The sequence below is a fragment of the Fukomys damarensis genome, unplaced genomic scaffold (genome assembly GCF_012274545.1).
Source record: "Fukomys damarensis isolate Sample0158 unplaced genomic scaffold, DMR_v1.0_HiC HiC_scaffold_17, whole genome shotgun sequence".
Taxonomy (NCBI): Eukaryota; Metazoa; Chordata; class Mammalia; order Rodentia; family Bathyergidae; genus Fukomys; species Fukomys damarensis.
Window position 1 is genome coordinate 15,221,774 of NW_022900929.1, and position 18,485 is coordinate 15,240,258.

Genomic DNA, 18,485 nt, shown 5'->3' on the forward strand with positions numbered 1-18,485 from the left:
AGGGAAAGATTGGACCATCTGTGCCTCACGCTCTCTCTTCTCATATTGCAGCCCTTTGCATTGTTGAAAGTCATGGTTTTTCTGCTTTACTACCACTGTGGGTCTTTTCACTAAGTTGACACTGGGCAAAGACAAGGAAAAAATAAATGCAGAGGAAGGGCTGCATCTTGTGAGAAGAGAGCATGCTGAGAAACATCCAGTGAAGCTGGGTTTTACTGAGCCAAGATGAATGAGGCGTGTAGAGCTAGGTAGGAGCCAGCCCTGCAGGTGTGTAATTGCTGTCAGAGAGCATGGCTGTCTTCTAAGAGCAGTGGGCTTAGGGAGGTAACATCAGACTTACAAAGTACAAAAGATCCTTCTGGCTGTGGTGTGGGCAAAATAGATCCCTAGCAAACCACTGAAGAGACTGTTGAAATTGAGCACAAAATGTTAATAACTTTAGCTTTTCATAGATGGAGATAAGTAGACCAAAACTAGAAAGGCTTAGAATTTATGATTGAAAGTCAAGATAAAATGATGTACTAGTTAAATGAGGAGGGAGGAAGGAAAGAGGAATGAATGACCAAGATGATTCTTAGTGTTCTCTCCTGCTGGGTGATTGTAACATTCACTGAGAGGTCTGTCAGTGGTGGGAGAATCTAAAGAGGGAAGATACCAGTCTGGTTTTGGTCTTGATGAATTTGAGGTGCCTTTGAGACCTCAAAAGGCAGAGATCGGTAAGCATTTGGTTAAAGAGGTTAGAAAGAGAGAAACATGTGTGAGTCATAACGTGTAGGTAATTTTGAAGTTTTAATTGCAGCTAGCCTGCAAGATGACAGTATGGTGTGAGAAAAGGGCGTGAGATCAAGCCATGAGAAACCGAATCATCAGTGGGCCAAGTAATGGAAGATGACAGAAAAAGCAGCCAGAGACAGGAAAAATGGGAATTCTGGCTTGTCATGAAAACGAAGAGAAATAGTGTATATAAGCAAGGAAAGAATGCATAATAGTGACAGACACTGCTAAGATAGTAGTCCAGAAGAAAGCATCGCAAAATACCATTTGATTTTATGACTTAACAGTTAAATGAAAGGTACAAAAGACAAATACAGCTGGTTATGGTGGCACAGGCTTATAATCCCAGCACTGTGAAGGCTGAAGCAGGAGATTCACCACGAGTTGGAGGCCAGCCTGCACTACATAGTGAGTTCAAGGCCAATCATAAGACATAGCAAGACCTTGTCTCAAACAACAACAACAGTAAAAAAGAAGTCAAATGCAGTGGCTGGGTATAAATGAGGGAAAAGACAATGTGAATGATCATTATTATGCTTTTAGAGAATTACACTGGTAAAGGAGACAGAAGAATAAACATTTCACAAAAGAAATGAGGTGGTCATATACAAGATGGTGAGGAGCAGAGTAGGCAGCCATGGCACCTTCCCCAGAAAGAGGAGGAGGGCAGGGTGAATGGAAGAGCTTTGTGGAAACTCGCACTGCCTGGGGGTATGTGATTAATATGAATGTCAAAGAGAGGGCATCCTGGCACAAACAGCATGTGTAAAGGCCTGGGACGTGAGAGTGCAGGGAAAAGATTGCAGCTTCTTTGATTTGCAACATAGATTGATTGGCTGTGGAAAGTGACAGGACATGAATCTTAGAATGGAGCTAGGCACCAGATCATGGAACACTGCGGTGGGTACATATCTGTAATCTATTGATACCAGTGCTTTGTAGCTTATCTTTGGAAATATTCGTAATGGTGGAAGACAGTAAATGCAGTCTCTCTCTGAAAAGAATACAAACTTTTTCTCAAGTCTCATATTTTATATTAAATGTTCAAATGATTCTATATTCTGGTTCATAATATATTCACTTATCTTTTTTAATGAGTGTCTTGGATAATTTTACACTGGGTAAAAATAAATCCAAGGCTATGAACCTTGTTGATTCTGTGCCCCGCACCGTCTCTGTCCTCACCCCATACTCATTAAGTGTCTATGGGTGATGAACAGTGAATATCCTTACAGCTGTCAGGATCAGACTTGAGTGTGGAAAGGGTACCTTTGGCTCTGCATTCATGGAACCACCAGCTGTAGATCAGAAATATTTGGGAAGAAAATTGCATCTGTACTGACCATGTAGACTTTTTTCTTGTCATTTTCTAAATACTAAGATGTAATAACTGCAACATTTATGTCTCATAGGAATTGTAAGTAACCTAGAGATGATTTCAACTATATACTAGGATATGTATAAGTTATATGCAGATACTACACCATTTTATGTAAGGAACTTGTACCTCCACAGGCTTTGAAACCAGTCCCCCAGAGAGACTGAGGGATGACTGTGTAATTACACAACAGAGGATGGGTTGAAGATGGAGAAAACCAGAGACAGGAGGCTACCAGGATGGTCTGGGTAACAACGAAAATCCCAGACTTTTTAAGCGGTGGGGATATTGAGATGTAACACATTCCCCAGCTTGAACCACTGGTGATATATGCATGACCATCCCATTGGGCGGCTTGTGCTACTGGTAGTACATGCTGATCTAATCACTTCTATTGGTCTTTTTACTAGTAAAATTAATACAAAGCTGCCAGATAGGATAGTCACACATGTTCCACCCATGGTTCAAGCTGCCTGGTGGCGAGACGTATGGATTAAGGCCCCACTTTAGGGTGAACCCCTGTGTTTTGCTCGAGCATTGAGATTGAGACTACAGAAGAGGAAAACTGATTCATGGGGCTGTGGATGCTTGTTTCCTTCAAGTGTACTGCACTAAAGACCTGTCCTGTGGTGGGAGTTGAAGGTGTGGTATGGTGATCAGTGTATGAAAGGCTGAAGCTTTAGGAGTAGATGGCACTGTTAGACAATAGAATGCAGAGAAGTGGGAGAAGAGAGCAGCCAGTGCAAGATCTTGAGTAACACTAATATGTAAAAGGAGGGCAGAAGTAAAAAAATTCTGAGAAAATAAATGAATTGATGGAAGAACAGATCCAAGAGGGAGACACAAATGGAAGGAATATCGAGAATGTTGGGATGACTCACCATGCACAGTGCTACAGAAATCAGTGCGTGCAAATAGTGCCTGAAAGGCACCCATGGGCATTTTCTGAGTCTTGGGTAATGCTTGACTTGACCTCATGCGGGCAGATTTAGAAGGCATACAACGGACTTAGCTGAATTGAAAAGCGACAGCAAGTGCACTTGACCGTGCTTTCAAGAATCTGAGCATAAAGGGACCAGCAGGGAGTGACTGTACTGGATAGAAAGAGATTCAGGGTCTTTGAGGATAGCACAAGAAACACAGTGGTTTGTTTTAAAGTTAGGAATAAAATCACATTTATGTGCCAAGAAAGAGCCAGTACTGGGAAAGAGACTGAAAATAGAGTACAAAGCCTGCTGCCTTCAACATGGCATAGGGAGCATATCATTAAAGTATGTCTCCAATGAATGACTGCTTACTGTTCGACTCCTCAATCTCAGTTTCACAGGTGGAATTTGTGTTTTGGGGGCTGCATGTTTTTGTGTACTTAATCATGGTTTTATTAATCTTTTGGGGTATACATTTTATTTTTTAGCCTCAGAATATTCTGCTGACAAGTGAATCTCCTTTGGGTGACATTAAGATAGTTGATTTTGGCCTTTCAAGAATAATGAAGAACAGTGAAGAGCTTCGAGAAATTATGGGTACTCCTGAATATGTGGGTAAGTATTCCTAGAGTAGGAACCACCTTCGTTAATGAGCTCATATGTAGCCTGCTTCATAATAAGGCCTTGGCTGTATTGAAAGTCCACCATCAGAGATTCATTCCTTTGAATTAAATCTGAAAATTGATTTAAGCATGGACAATATTGAAGAATATGGTATGAAATTGGCGATACTCTTCATGCAAGGCTAAGAAAGTTTTAAAAATTTTATTTGATTCTTAAAAATTTTTTTATTTTGGTGCTGGGTATCTGACCCAGGGCCTTTGTGCATGCTGAGCAAGACATCTTACCTCCAAGCTACACCCCCACCTCCAAGCTAAGAGTTTGAAGTATTGCCTCTAAATGAATAGGAAGCTTAGAGTGTAGTTCAGTGTAGAGTACTTGCTAAGTACATTCAAGGCCCTAGGTTCCAGCCCCAGCATTGCTGAAGGCAAACAAAGGAACAGAACAAGAAAAGAAGGGGCCTGCGAAGAAGTTCCAGTTGATAATAAAGTTATTACCAACCCTGGGTTCCAGAGAGTGTGAAGCAGAGCTGGTCTTTGGGATCTTGCCAGGTTGAGGTCACTGGCAGAAAAAGCATCTTGAACATAGATGAGCAGCTGGAGTGATGCACCACGCGTCAAGGTTGGAAAATAAAAACTATTGCCTTTTTGATCGACCGGAAGAAAATTAGGGTTTGAAGGATTAATAGTTTGTTTGATTTAAAAATGCATAAGGCCATAGAATGATTTGGAGATTATAACCAGAGAAAGGTAGTTACAGGGCTTTGGCTGTAGATCTGGAAATGACTGTTCAGAGTAGAGGTCCAGAGGCATTGGTGCTGGGCTCCGTGAGCCGTGGACATAAGTGGGAAGTTGCCTGGGGTCCTGGCAAGCCTGAGAGGGGAAGGATGGCTGTGGCCTGAGGGCAGAGGCATGAAGTCTCCATGGAAAGGCACCTGAGGAGCAAGAGCTAGAGAGAGCAGGACACCTGTCAGAGCAGGGTAGAAGAAGGATCAATTTGGAACAGGAGCTAAGAATGTTGGGAGTTGTTTTTTTTTACAAGAGAAGAGTATTCCAGAGGATACAGGAAGGCAGACAGGTCAAACAAAACAAAGCCATTGGGCAGTGATAATACAAAAAATAATTAAGTCAAGTCTGAGTCTAGCCTGGGCAACTTTGCACTTTACAAGACCCTGTCTCAGAAAATAAAAGGGGGCTGGGCTTGTGGCTCAATCTGAAAGCCCTGGGTTCAGTCCCTAGTACTGCAAGTGAATGAATGAATGCAGCAAGGATGGGGTGAGGGGAGCCTTTTAAACTGCTTGTGGGAATGTAAGGCTTGTACAGCGCCTATGGAAATCAGTACTGGGGCGCCTCAAAACCTAAAAATAGCTGCCTTTTGATCCAGCTATACCACTCGGTATCTGCTGTAAGGATGCCTGTACACCCATGTTTATTTTGGCAGAGTTACAAGCTATGGAGCCAACCTAGGTGCCCACGAATGCCATATATATGCATAATGGAATAGTATTCAGCTATAAGGAATGATATTTTGTAGTTTGTGTGGAAATGAAGGGAACCTAGAAACTATTATGTTGAGTAAAACAATCCAGACTCAGACAAGTATAGGATGGTCTTTCTAATACATGAAATCTTAAACAATGAAAGTAAAAGGGGAAAAAATCATAAGAAAGTAAGAGGAAGATTATTAATAGGTGGGAGAGCATGAGGGAAAGGGGGGATGGGGGCAGGGACATGATCAAAATATGCCATATGCTCTGAAACCCAATATTTTATAAAATAATAGGCACAAATTTTAAAGAGACCATAGGCAGAGAACCTTCAGAATTTTTATATTTTTTATAGGCTAGAATACCTACTTTTCACTACGCTAATGCACATTTGACCTGTAAGTTTTAGAAGTGTGATTTATCAGTGTTTCTTCAGAGAAAGCAACAACCCAAATATGTTAGTTTTAATGAGTCACAGTAGGAAGAAATATGGAAGACTGCAGAATGGAGAGCTATGATCTGCAATATCAAAATAGCAGTTATTTTGATATTGAGTGGGGTGGGGGCTTTTTGGTTAATCTAAATTTCATACCAACTCCCTGCCCCAAATGATGCTGTCTTCTCTTAAGAAAGTGGTACAAACTTGACCCAAAAAAGAAAGGAAAGCGGGGGCGCTGCTCCAGAAACAGCCTTTCTCTGCTTGTCTTTACCCAGGTGATTATCAGCTGCCCCCAGGTGTAGCATTAACTGTGAAGTGAGACCCTGTCTGGGGAACTGGGGGTGAATCATAGATCAGAGGGGTGAGACCAGTCACTGATGGCCCAGATGAGAGAGGAAAGTGCCTTGCTCTAGGGTTGGGCTGTGGGGATGAAGAGATAGGGGTGCAGTGAGAAAGATTTGAGAGCTGTTATCTGATAGATGTAGTGTTTGATGTTCCTTCAGCACTAGGTAGGCTGAGGCAGGAGGGTCACCATAAGTTCCAGGCTGGCCTGGGCTACATAGTAAAGTTAAAGACAGCCTGAACTACATACTGAAACCCTGTTTCAAAGAAACAGGGGGAAAAAAAAAATTTCCTGTTCATTTTACATGATGATATATCTTTTTAAACCAAACTTTTATCATAGTGGCTTATAGTTTCTAATGCTTACTTTATTGTTTATCTTTAAGAGCAAATTAGGACATCTTTTTCCACGAAACTAAACATTTTCTTTTTTCTCCAACTAGCCCCTGAAATTCTTAGTTATGATCCTATCAGCATGGCAACAGATATGTGGTAAGTGTTATTTATGAAAAATCAATGAAATTAGTTCCCAGAAATGAATTTGGCAGTAACTGTGCTCACACTTTTCTTCTGATCCAGGAGCATTGGAGTGTTAACATATGTCATGCTTACAGGAGTATCGCCTTTCCTAGGCGATAATAAACAGGAAACGTTCTTGAACATATCACAGATGAATTTAAGCTATTCTGAGGAAGAATTTGATGATGTATCTGAGTCAGCTGTAGACTTCATCAAGCAACTTTTACTTAAGAAACCTGAGTAAGTATTAATACTCCTCTTTATCTGTGGGGTGCTGGCGACCCTGCTCCGAGCAACACTCCCAGACAGTTTTTGAGTGATCTCCTCTGAGCAAAAGTAGTTCAGTAACTGAAACCCCAAAATGAAGACAAAAAAGTGTTGACCTGAAACTAGGTGAACCTCTTGGCTTAATATACCTATTGAAATAAACATACTCTTAGAAAATGTGACCTGTGCCTCAGTCTGAAAGGTTTGAAATTAGTGAAATTTTGAAACTATGGATGTGTCATGCAGTGAGCGGCATTTGGTGTTCCTGGGTAGTAGAAATTGACAGTGAAATGACAGCTACTCCTTAGCAGATATTTTCTACCCGTGACTGGGTTGCTCAAAAGAACTTTTAAGAGAAACCTTACTTAAAATACGTTTTCAACATTTTAGGGAATGCACCCAAGTTCCAAACTTCTGGTTCTACTCAGTAAGCACAGTTCGATTTTTGCCATCTCCTTATACATTCTAAAAATACAACACAATAAATATAGGATCTTATGCTCTGATTTTTCAATTGAAGTTTAATGCTGTCACCTGTGTGACTGTCTTTATACAGAGATCGAGCCACTGCTGAGGAATGTCTTAGACACCCGTGGTTGACACCTAGCAGTATCCCCAGTCCTCACAAGGTGAAGGGAGCAGTAGAAGCAGCAGGCATCCTCCAAGAAGGTGATTCTGTGGCTGGAATTAACGAAGATACTGAGGAGCCAGAATCCGAGGGACCACTGGTGACAGAGGAGTTAATTGTAGTTACTTCATATACTTTAGGACAATGCAGACAGTCTGAAAAAGAGAAAACGGAGCAAAAAGCCATTTCCAAACGATTTAAATTTGAGGAACCGTTGCTACAAGAAATTCCAGGAGAATTTATTTACTGAGCTGTATATCCCTTTAAAACTTTAAGATTTCTCCATTGAAAATGTTAATATTATTTATGGACCTCTGACCAAATGTATGTATACTGGAAGTAGATAGCCAGGTAAAACTTGACACAAACAAAAATAATTTTGCAAAACTTTTGGAATTAAGTGAATCAAACCAGATTTATAAAATTGCCAGCCAAGGATTTAACAGGTAAAGTTATCTGTTTCAGTGTTCTTTTTAAGAAGAAAGATGTTTGAACCTTTTAGCATCCTGTTTCTCTAGAATGAGAACTTGTGTACAAAGATACTTGTATTTACTTTAAAAATCCAAGTAAAAGTGCCAAAATTACACTTCTGATAAATCTCTTTTGCATTATTTGTGTATACCTATATCTGCATATATGTGTTTACTAAAATTCTGCTTTCTCATTTTGGATTTATTTGGGGGGACCAGATTTTAATTTAAATAGACATCTTTAAAATTTGGAGACTTAACAGTGTCATCCATTGTAGTTTGATAATATCTTAGTTTTGTATTTTATAACTACATTGAGTGGATTCAGTTTCTTTGTATTGTGTCTATTTTTACCTAATGTGTATAACTTATAGGAACTAATTATTTTTTTTCTTCAGTATCACTCGTAAGAGAAGTGCTCATTTTTCATCTTTGAAATTATTCTGGTTTTCAGGGTCTCGTGCTGTCAGCCAGTGATGCTAAATCATGCTTTCATTCCTCACACCATCCTCGTCTACCTCCTTTTCCAGGCTACACCCTGCCACCTCACCCTGCCTCCCCATTGTCATTCAGTTTTGGTCGCTTGCAGGTGTTATTGAGATCTGATCAACACTAAAGGCAGTGAAAAAAGATGCTATTGTTTCCATCCCAAAGCTACTGACACCTAAAGCAGAGGAGAAAGAGATGTAAAGCATAGTCCTGGTGGCCACTGAGCCTGTAGTTCACTGTTTCTTATCAGCCCTTTAGTTACATTAGGAACAGTTACAAAATATTGTAAATCTTTATTTTGCCCACTGAAAAACTGATAATGGATTTGTTTTCATTAGGCAAGTACCTTATTCCAGAAGGAATTAACTCCAGCTGGGAGTATAACTTAGGCTAGAGTATATGAACGGTCCTGGGTTAGTCCCAAATGACACATACTTAATTTGATGAGGATTGGATTGAACATTTCATTGGTATCGAGGCCCACAGTGAACAGTAAATATCTATTTAAATAGGAAATGTGAAATGGAGATGTGCAAGCATATGCTGTATAACTTAAGTCCTTATGCATGGAAGGTTGTCTGAGGTTGTCTGTCACCTGTGCACTGTATGCACATCCCTGGGCCCCTACCTGTGCTCTGAACCAGGAGTCACACAAGGCCCTCTGACTGGTATCTCTCACATGTCAAAGTCATAAACTGACCACGGTTCTAAGCTGTGTGCAAGGCCCAGTGCCCGACACTGCCACTGTCCACCCACCATTGGATGAGGTGGGTAAGGCAGTTTAGTTGCACCGTTTTCCCAGTAAATGGGCTTCATTTGTATAGCTTCCCAGAAGCGACATTTCTAAACAAGCTCTGCCAGGGGAAAGGAAATTCTGCCCCAGTGGCAGAGTTTTCAGTGAAAACCTGTGGCCACAAGGTTGTCTCAGGTGAGTCCCAAATGAAATGAACCCATTTGAGGCAAATCTGTACACTACCCCTTTGATAAAAACAGGGGGTAAGTGACCAAAAAACAAAAGAACTTAGTATAGAATGGCACATGTTTGTACTTGATGAATTTGTCATTTTAAAGTCAGGATCATTTGGACTTCAGAACCACTAGACATTACATTTGATGGAGTCACTCCATTTGTGGAAAAGATGTGTTTTAGGCATTTGCTGCATATCCATAACTGCTTGTTTACCTTAATTTTGAGCTCTGTGGTACTTATTTATTTATTTGGTACTGGGGATCAGACTCAGGTCCTATGCTTGCGAGGTAGAACCACTGAGCTAAATCCCCAGCTCTATGGTACTTTTAAAGAAACACTCAGAATATACTTGTAAAATGGTACTAGCAAATATGCTGCATAAACAGCGAACAGCCAGCAGAGTATGAGGCTGAATACAGTCTTTCTCTTAGTGCTCTACCCTTTGAAATGCTATTAACATTTGGTTTTTCCTATGACCAAATTTATAAATGACCGAACAGTACCTTAGTTTACTCAGAGTTATAAAATCTAGTTTTAAATGTAATACAATTCACTGGTATGATATGTTAGAGAGGAGGTGAATTCTAGTTCTCAGTACTGGGGAGTGGGGTGCTGCGAGGCTCTGTGCAGAGAGGCCTGTGCATGTTTAGAAGTGTGAAATCCTTCAGTGAATACCAGTACAGTTTTATACAGGAAAAAATCAATACCAAAGTATCAACAAATGAATCCTAAATCTTAAGTGTACCCTTGTAGAATTAGACTACAAGGGTTAGACGGTTTTTCAGTTCTTTGACTTTGGTTTCTGGCTCTGAGGTATTTGAGATTCATGTGCAGTATTTGGTTGGTGGGTTCCCTTTTCTTGCTGATTAGTACTCTTGGAATATACCACCCATTTATGTATCCATTCTGTTCATGGACTCTTTTAGATTTGAACTGTTATGAATAAGCGAATTCTTTGAACAGATTTTTGTGTACATGTTTTCATTTTTTTGTTTGTTTTGTTTTTTGTTTTTTGAGACAGTGTCTCACTATGTAGTTGAGACTGACCTGGAACTCACTATGTAGCCCAGGCTGGTCTCAAACTCACAGCGATCCTCCTGCCTCAGCCTCCTGAGTGCTGGGATTACAGACATGCCCCACCCCCCCCGGCCTTTTTTTTTTTTTTTAATTAGAAAGCTAGGAGTAGGGCTGGGCATGATGACACATGCCTGTAATCCCAGCACTCCGGAGGATGAGGTAAGAGGATCTCTGCAAGTTAGAGGCCAGCCTGGGCTATATAGGAGATTCAGGGCCAGCCTGAACTGCATAAGTGAGACCTTGATTCAGAAAAAACAAAAAATTCTAGACAAGATTATCCAGGTCTTAGGGTAGATTCATGTATGACTTTTTAAGAATCTGTCCATTGGTTTTTTAAATTAGTTGTGCTGTTTTCTGTTCTCCCAGTACAGTGTATGAATAGCACGGTGTATTGCTGATGTTGCTATTACCCATCTTTTTTAATTTGGCCATTCTAGTTATGTGGTGTTTTTTCCTGGTGGTTTAATATGCATATCTTCAATGATTAATGAATAGAACTGTTCATTGCTTATTAAATTCTTTTGTCCTTTTTAATTGAGTAATAGGAGTCCTTTATACAATCTGGATACAAGTTATCAGGTTTATGGGGGATGGGAACTCAAACCCAGGCCTCACGTGAGCTAGGCAGGTGCACCCCAGCCCATTCCAGGTTTTTCCCCCCAATCTGTGGCCTGTCTATAGTGTCTTTTGGTGAAAAGATTTTAATTTTAGTGAAATTAAAAATCAAATGTCAATTTTTAAGTTTCAAATTTGTATCCTCTACAAAAAGTCTTCTAACCCAGTGTCCTGAATATATTATCTCATTTTTATGAGCTTTATAGTTTCAGCTTTTATGCTTAGATGGATGGTCCACCTTGATTAATTTTTTCTATGGTATAAGTTAGGGGACAAGCACTTTTATTTCCCTTGTACATGTTCCATTCCATCACCATTTGTCAAGGATATTTCTTTCCCTGTTACATTGTGATACTCATCTTTGATAACTATGTCTGTGGATTTAACCTTTCTATCCCTTTGTCAACATTCTGAATCTTGATGTCAGGTATAATAGGGTTGGTTTTCCACGTGCCTGGAGGCTGAGGCACAAGGATTTCAAGTTTGAGCCCAACCTGGCCAACTTAGTGATTTAGCCAGATCCTGTCTCAAAAGAAAAGAATTTTAAAAGGCTGGGGATATAGCTCAGTATGAAGGGCCTGGGTTCCACCCCTCTGTGTACTACAAAAAAAAAAAAAAAAAATCCACCGAATAGTCTTTGTGGGGCGTGGGGATTGAAATAGGGTCTTGCTTTGTAACCCCCAGCTGGCTTGAACTTGCAGTGATCCTCCTGCTTCAGTGTCAAGTGCTGTAATTACTGGTGTGCACCACCACACCCCACGCATGGCTGAACAGTCTTACAGAAGTGGTATTCTGTGTTCGCTTGGGCATACCTCTGGGGTACTGTCCTAGATGTGGGATTGCTAGTTAGGTCAGATGTTAAATACACATGAGTTATTTCTTGATATCAAATTTATCTCCACAGGAGCTTTACCATTTTGTTACCCAGCAATTTTAGAATACCTGTTTCACCACAGGTGGCCAAAAAGTAGGTTGTCAAATTTAGAGATGGCTGCCAATTTTCCAGAAGAAAATCGGTAGCTCCCTATAGTTCTCATTTGCACATTTTATGAAGTTGATGTCTTTTGAGTATGATTGGGTCATTTTAATTTTTATGTAAATTAGTACCTTTTGTCCATTTTTATTCTAGATTATTTTTCTCTTAATTTTTGTATGCTTGCTCTTTATAAATTAAGGATACTCTTGACGTAAATTGTAAATGTTTTCCCCAATTTATCATTTGTCTTTTTAATTTGCTTTGGTTTAAAACATGCAGAAAATCTGTTTTTATTAGTCAAACTGACCAGTTTCGTTACTTCTAAATACCAAATTTGGTTATAACCTCCAGGTTATAAAAGAATCCACCCATACTTTCCAGCAAGTTTTTATTTTACATGGTTTTGTCTTTACATTTAGATCTTTGGTTTATTAATTTAGAATTTGTATGGCAAACAGTGAATCTAATTTTGTCCTCATATATAGTAACTTGTGTCATTTCCTTATTGCTCATTCCCAGCTGATTTGAGATGCTGCTCTTCCTATAAATATTCATGTCAACTCGGACACACTTTTGGATTTTTTGTCCTGTGGTATTGCACTGTCTTTTCCCTCCCCATACTTATTTATGCTTGTTTTAGTATGAGACCAGTTTTTCCTTTGCACAATTCCCTGTCTTCCCCTTGATTAATTGTTTTCCAAATAAACTCATAATTAGCTTATCTAACTTGAGGGGGGAAAAAAACTAATGATATATTTTTCAATAGCATTAAATTGAATTTGGGGAAAACTGACACATTTTGGATGAAAAAATCTTACTACCCAAGAAAATGGTATATCTTTGTATGTATCTAGTTCTACCTCTGTGTCTTTCAGGAGTCCTGCTTCAGCTTATGTAAATTTTTGAAGATTTTATTTTGAGACAGGATACGTTGCCCAGACTGCTCTGAATCTCCTGAACTCAAACCATTCTCCCAGCTCAGCCTCCTGAGTGCCTAGGACTACAGGTGTGCGCTACTATGCCTGGCACTTTTGCAGATTTTTCGCTTCTTCCTAGGTAGGTTTTGCTTTTTGTGTGTAACTATTTCAAATATGGCCTTCGCTCCGTTATTTCTTCTAACTGGTTACTTTTTTGTATATATGAAGACTAGTGATCTCTGTGTAGTAGTCTGTCCTTGTATGGTATGGTTATGGTTTGAGTGTCCCTAAAAGCTTCCTGTGTGAAATGTATTCCCCTTTGTGAAGTAGTAAGAGGGTGAGAACTCAGCCTGGCCGCGCGGCGGATATAAGGTAGAGGAGGAGCCGGTGAAGGGTAGGTTAGATGGGGAGTTAGAATGGAGAGCTCACCATTGAAGTCAGGGCTTTACGAGTGGGAGACCCACAAATTGTCCATTCTCCTCTGATTGTTTTTATAGAAATACTTCATTTTTGTCAAACAACTTTCAGTATTAAAAACAAATTACATAATTTCCTTTTATTTCTATTAGTATGGTGAATTACATTAATAGATTTCCTCATATTGATCCATTCTTGCCTTCTTGCAATGAACCTGTCGCTGTCACACGATTATAATCCCAGCACAATGGGAAGCTGAAGTGGGAGGATCACAAGTTCAAGGCCAACCTGGGCAACTTATGGAGCCCCTGTCTCAAAATAAAAATTATAAAATTAAAGGAGTGAAGACCCTGGGTTCAATCCCCATCACCAGTAAAAAATCTGGAAGTAAAAAAATTAAGACTTATTTCAAGGAAACTGACACATAGTGGCTAATGGTAAAGGGTTAAGTATAGTAAAGTAGTGAGAACTAATTTTTGCCTTGATGGCTTGTTTAATAAAAGGCTTTTAACATTATATACAGTACCTGTGATTTGTCTGATTTTAGCAACTAAATATTCCTTGTAGAAAGACAAAAATCCTTTTGAAAATTCTTCCTGGAAATGAAGGGGAAAACCCTGAAAGAATTTAGGAATGGAAGGTATTGTCCTTGGACCTGCACCCAACCTGTATCCTAGGGGCTCAGTGTTAACATTTCCTGCCCCACTTCCCTGCCCTCGGGGTTGTCACAGCGCAGAGCAGACAGAATTTTCTACTGTGCAGCTGTGCAGCCCTGACAGACTGCAGCCCTGGTGACCACACGGGACAGCGAAGTGGGAGTGGCCCACGGGGAGGTCTTCCCCCTTTGTGAAGGAATAAGGGTGGAAACACAGCATCTGGGCCCAAGCAACCCAACAGGCAGCATAAACACTGCCTCACCTGTGAGGCAGGTGGATGGTAAATACCTGTATTTTTTGTACAAACTGAAAACGGCATAGTCCGGCAGCCCAAGGCCACCTGCACAGCTCCTTGCTTCCGAAGCCCCCTCTGGAGCTCCTGCCACTTCAGCACCTGTTCCTGTGCCCGGAGGACTCCTGAGTGTTGAGATCCAGCTGTTTCACCTTTTGTGAAACTTATTTCAGCTTCATCTTTGGGATGCAAGTTACCAAAACTGAGAGTAATAAAACCTCGTCTTGCGCAGGTGCTCACGAGTCCTAGGACTGGCAGCTGCAGGCTAGAGAGCACCACGTCTAGAACAGAAGCAGGTCTTTCCACAGCACAGGCTCTGAATCAGAGCACTAACAGCAGAATCAGTACTATCCCCAGGCTGTTGGTGGTATTCACACCGGCTGGGGCGCAGCCCTCACTGCTCATTGTCTCTCTCCACCCATCTGCTTAACATAAACTTAAGACTCCAGGCCTCAGAGGACATCGCCCCTCCAGATGACCTGGTCTCCTCTCTCCCATATCCTTTAGCATTGCTGCCAGGCCTCGCCCTGCAGTGAGTGTGGCCTTACTTGGTGGAGGCCCGGCGGCCCTGCTCAAGGAATAGTCCAGCTTCCTCTGCAGTCTTTACAAGCACTTCCTTCCATCTCTAGCTGTCCTGTCTATGGGATGTGCTGGGGTGCTTGTTTAAAGGTTACCTCTTTCTCCGAGGACAATATTCCTTATCTAAGATGTCAGTGAGGTGATAGATGGGAGTCGATGGCTGAGTCCCGAGGATTACTGGATACACCGCAAGTGCTGGGCTGCAGACACACATGGTGCCTGTCCTTAACGGGAAAGACACTGCCCATGCCAATGACCAGGCTTGGGCTTGCTCAAAATAAGACACTAAGTGTATGGAAGTTAAGCATAACTAGTAAAAATACCCAAGATGGGAGCTCCGAAATAGGAATCAAGGAGCTGCATTACAAAAGCGTCTTCACTGATTCAGATCCTACCCAAACAAAACCAGCTTCCCATAAGAAAGGAAGTTCCATCCAGGCCCTGTTTTTCTATGGTTTGGCCATAGCAAAGAAACAAAAACTCTAGTAAATGGAAAGGAAGTAGAAGTTGTCTGAAAAGCCTGAAGCAATAAACTGATGTACACAGTAGAATGGTATAGAATTCTTAGACAAGCAGCACAAAACTGACAGTGTTAGTCATTTAAAATACTGAACAGTAAACACACTGGCAAAAGTGCGTTCAGGGACAGAGATGTATCACTGTATAACCAAAGACCATAGAATTGTTTTAAAGACACACCCCAACTAGGTTCGATTATCTCAGCTCCTTGGGAAGCTGAGGCAGGACAATCACAAGTTTGAGGCCAACCCAAGCAACTTACTGAGACCCTGTCTCAAAATTTTAAAAAGATGTTCATAGGACTGGGGATGTAGCTCAGTAGCCCCTGGGTTCAAACCCCAGTGCCACCAAAAAAAAAAAAAAAAAAAAAACCTCTTCAGAACAGCTATGATTAAAGGCCTTGTATGCCACCAGTGCTTTTTTTGTTTTCTCCTGAGAAGCTTCTTTCCAGGCCAAGGTGTCTCTTCACAGTGGCTGCCCTACGCTATAGGATGCAGTTTTATCTTTTCCTCCGTTTTTCCTATCTTTACTTGGCCCAGGGTCACTCTGCAGAGCTCGTTTTTTCCCCTAGCCTTCTGGATTTCTTCCTACCTTTAATAAATGTAAAACTGCCACTGTTTAAAAAGAAAGCACTGGGCATGGTGGTGCACACTTGTAATCCTAGTATTTGAGAGGCTGATGCAGAAGGATCGCCATGAATTCAATGCCTGCCTGGTCTACATAGACCCTGTCTCAAAAATTTTAAAAAAGCTTCTCTCCAAAAATGTCCCTTATTGTAGACAATTACAGTTGCATTAAGCCTAGTAATACTAAGCTGGTTAAACTGGTCTTTTCAAAGCAGTTTCTGGTTTTGTAGGCTCTGGTGCTCAGCAAGATGCTGCCCCCGCCCACCTTTAGGTACTGGGGGATTGAACCTAGGACCTTTGCACTGAGTTACATCCCCAGTCCTTATTTCTTTTTATTTATTTAAGTTCTCAATAAATTGCAGGCTGGCTTTGAATCTGCCACCCTTCTGCCTCAGGCTCGCAGCGTGCTAGGTCCACACTTGTTTCTCCTAAGACCAATAAAAGCTGAAGAAATGATTCTCTTACAGCTAAGCTGCGTGTGAAGCACAAAGATAAGGACCATTAACTTTTAACTCCCTGAGTTCATTTTAGACATGTATATACACATGTAAATTTTAAAGCTTTCAGAATGTTGGGAATAAAAGCAATTATCTTTAGGAGGGCAGACAGCTGTGACTGAAATAGAAATATGAACAATGAAGCAAACAATATTCCAAAGTGACTGAGAATTCCCACGAGCTCCTTCACAGGGATCCACAGAAGCCAAGCAAACCCAAAGGGCTGGTCTTCCTCAGCACTCTGACATCGGCAAACTTCAAAGCTCTGATAGTGCTGGTGCCCCTTGGCACGACATTCCAGGCCCTCCACCCTTTTAATATCTCATTTTGTTTTTTGAGGCTGGATCTCACCGAATTGTCCAGGCTGGCCTCAAACTTTCTATCCTCCTGCCTCAGCCTCCCAAGTAGCTGGGCTTACAGGCATGCACCGTGGCATAGGGTACACCTCCTCTTATTCATGGAGCTGAAAGCCATGGAGGGGATAAGGAGAGAAGAAGAAAAGAGATGAGCACTAGCAGAAATCAACAAACATTTAATTATCAATACTGGCTTATTTTATCTTGTGCTTTGCTTTTTTTTTTTTAAATAAGGGACACTCTTAATAAATATAAACCTTTATTGTAATTTTCTCTCCGACTGAATTAAAAGAAACAGTAGAATCTGTGGTAGTCACATCAGCACAACATTGGAACCACCTCACACCAGCAGCCACCCCACTGGAGGCTGGAGAACCGGTTCTCACGACTGCTGGGAGGGAGGGCAGGTGCAGTCTTCTGCTCATTTCTCCGCCTCACTGCGCCTGAACACAGGAATCTGCTGCCCATCCTGGAGCTTCAGGATGACCTCCTGAAGGTGCCACCTGAGAAAAAGCAAGAAGGGAGTCTTCTCATCGATGAAACAAGGGGCAAAAGACAGGTCCAAAAGGAAACAATTAAAAAGCAGTTGTTAGGAAACCTGTTTCAAGTTGTTTTTAAATGTTATTTGGCTCAGTTCTGTGACAACAGAATGCTTTAATGTTATTTAATCGAAGCAGGCCTGGCAATGGCTGGCTGACAGCTAGTGGGCTCATAGATCAGGAAGGAGGGAGGGCAGCTTATTTCCCATTTGCTAACTCCCATGGGCTTGAACTCCTCCACAATCCCAGGCTCAAAGGTGAGGGAGCCTGGGGTGAGCAGGGTGGGTGCTGCTGCTTCTTCCTAGGGAATTCAAACACATCCCTGAGAAAAATCCCAGAGGCTTCCCATCCTGGAGAGGCTTGCTGTGGGGGAAGTGAGTGGATGTAGCTATTGGCAACCAGACAAGAAAAGCCAATTAAGGGGGTGGAGGGTATCTGCAGAGAATGCGATGAATAACTCTGGAGAGAGACTCAATGCCTTTATTCATCTGTAATGATGGAGGCAGCAGAGGGAGAAGCTGGAACACCGCGTCAAATCGCTGTGGACCTAGACCACTATAACTGTCAAGTGTTTCAAAGACAGCAGGATGAGGAGAGGACAATTCAGGAGATTGTGCTGGATAAATTGTCTGGACTGAGCTAAAAGTCAAAGTGCTGGCTTGTTGCCCAGCCTTGCAGCCTTCTGCTCCAGGCTTTGAAAGCTGTTTCTTCTTGTTACTGCAGTCATTTAATGACAGACACAAATGGAAACCGGGACTTTTTCCATCTGAAGGTTCTCCTGCCCCCAGTCCTCCACACTTCCCTCATACCTCTGAAAGGGGGCACCTCTGGACGACCGTGTGTACAGATGGCCCTTTGCCTTGGGCCCAGAGACTGGAATCTTCAACTGGGGGGAAAGAGACACAAAGCAGAATTGTCACCAGACACCACTGTTGTCATCTCAACAGACATCAAAATGTGCTTTCTAGAACCAAGCTCACAGTATCTATCCAGCATCAGGAGAAGCCACCTGACTTTCCACACAGACAGACTCCTTGGGAGACCTGGCGAGGTCAGTGGCCGTCCTCCTGCTCGACAGAGACCTCAAGGGCCACACTCAGCATTTGCAGA

General features: G+C 41.6%; 2 protein-coding genes across 6 annotated transcripts in view; one reads left to right on the top strand and one right to left on the bottom strand.

The window, feature by feature from the left end:
- Stk17a (serine/threonine kinase 17a) overlaps positions 1 to 7,939 on the top strand; it is a 28,512-nt gene extending 20,573 nt beyond the window's left edge. Inside the window, exons 5-8 of the mRNA XM_010610866.3 lie at positions 3,567 to 3,693; positions 6,410 to 6,458; positions 6,546 to 6,725; positions 7,309 to 7,939. Of these exons, the coding sequence (XP_010609168.1) occupies positions 3,567 to 3,693; positions 6,410 to 6,458; positions 6,546 to 6,725; positions 7,309 to 7,630 (678 nt within the window). The 3' untranslated portion in view covers positions 7,631 to 7,939. The remainder of the gene's footprint in view (positions 1 to 3,566; positions 3,694 to 6,409; positions 6,459 to 6,545; positions 6,726 to 7,308) is intronic.
- A 9,139-nt stretch (positions 7,940 to 17,078) lies between these two features.
- Positions 17,079 to 18,485, bottom strand: part of LOC104853025 (cytochrome c oxidase assembly factor 1 homolog) — an 80,193-nt gene continuing 78,786 nt past the window's right edge. For all 5 annotated transcript variants that reach the window (XM_033764843.1, XM_019205519.2, XM_019205518.2 and 2 more), the window contains exons 4-5: positions 18,185 to 18,261; positions 17,079 to 17,339 (exon numbers count right to left, since the gene is read on the bottom strand). In XM_033764843.1, coding sequence (XP_033620734.1) covers positions 17,258 to 17,339; positions 18,185 to 18,261 — 159 coding nt within the window. In that variant the 3' untranslated portion in view covers positions 17,079 to 17,257. The remainder of the gene's footprint in view (positions 17,340 to 18,184; positions 18,262 to 18,485) is intronic.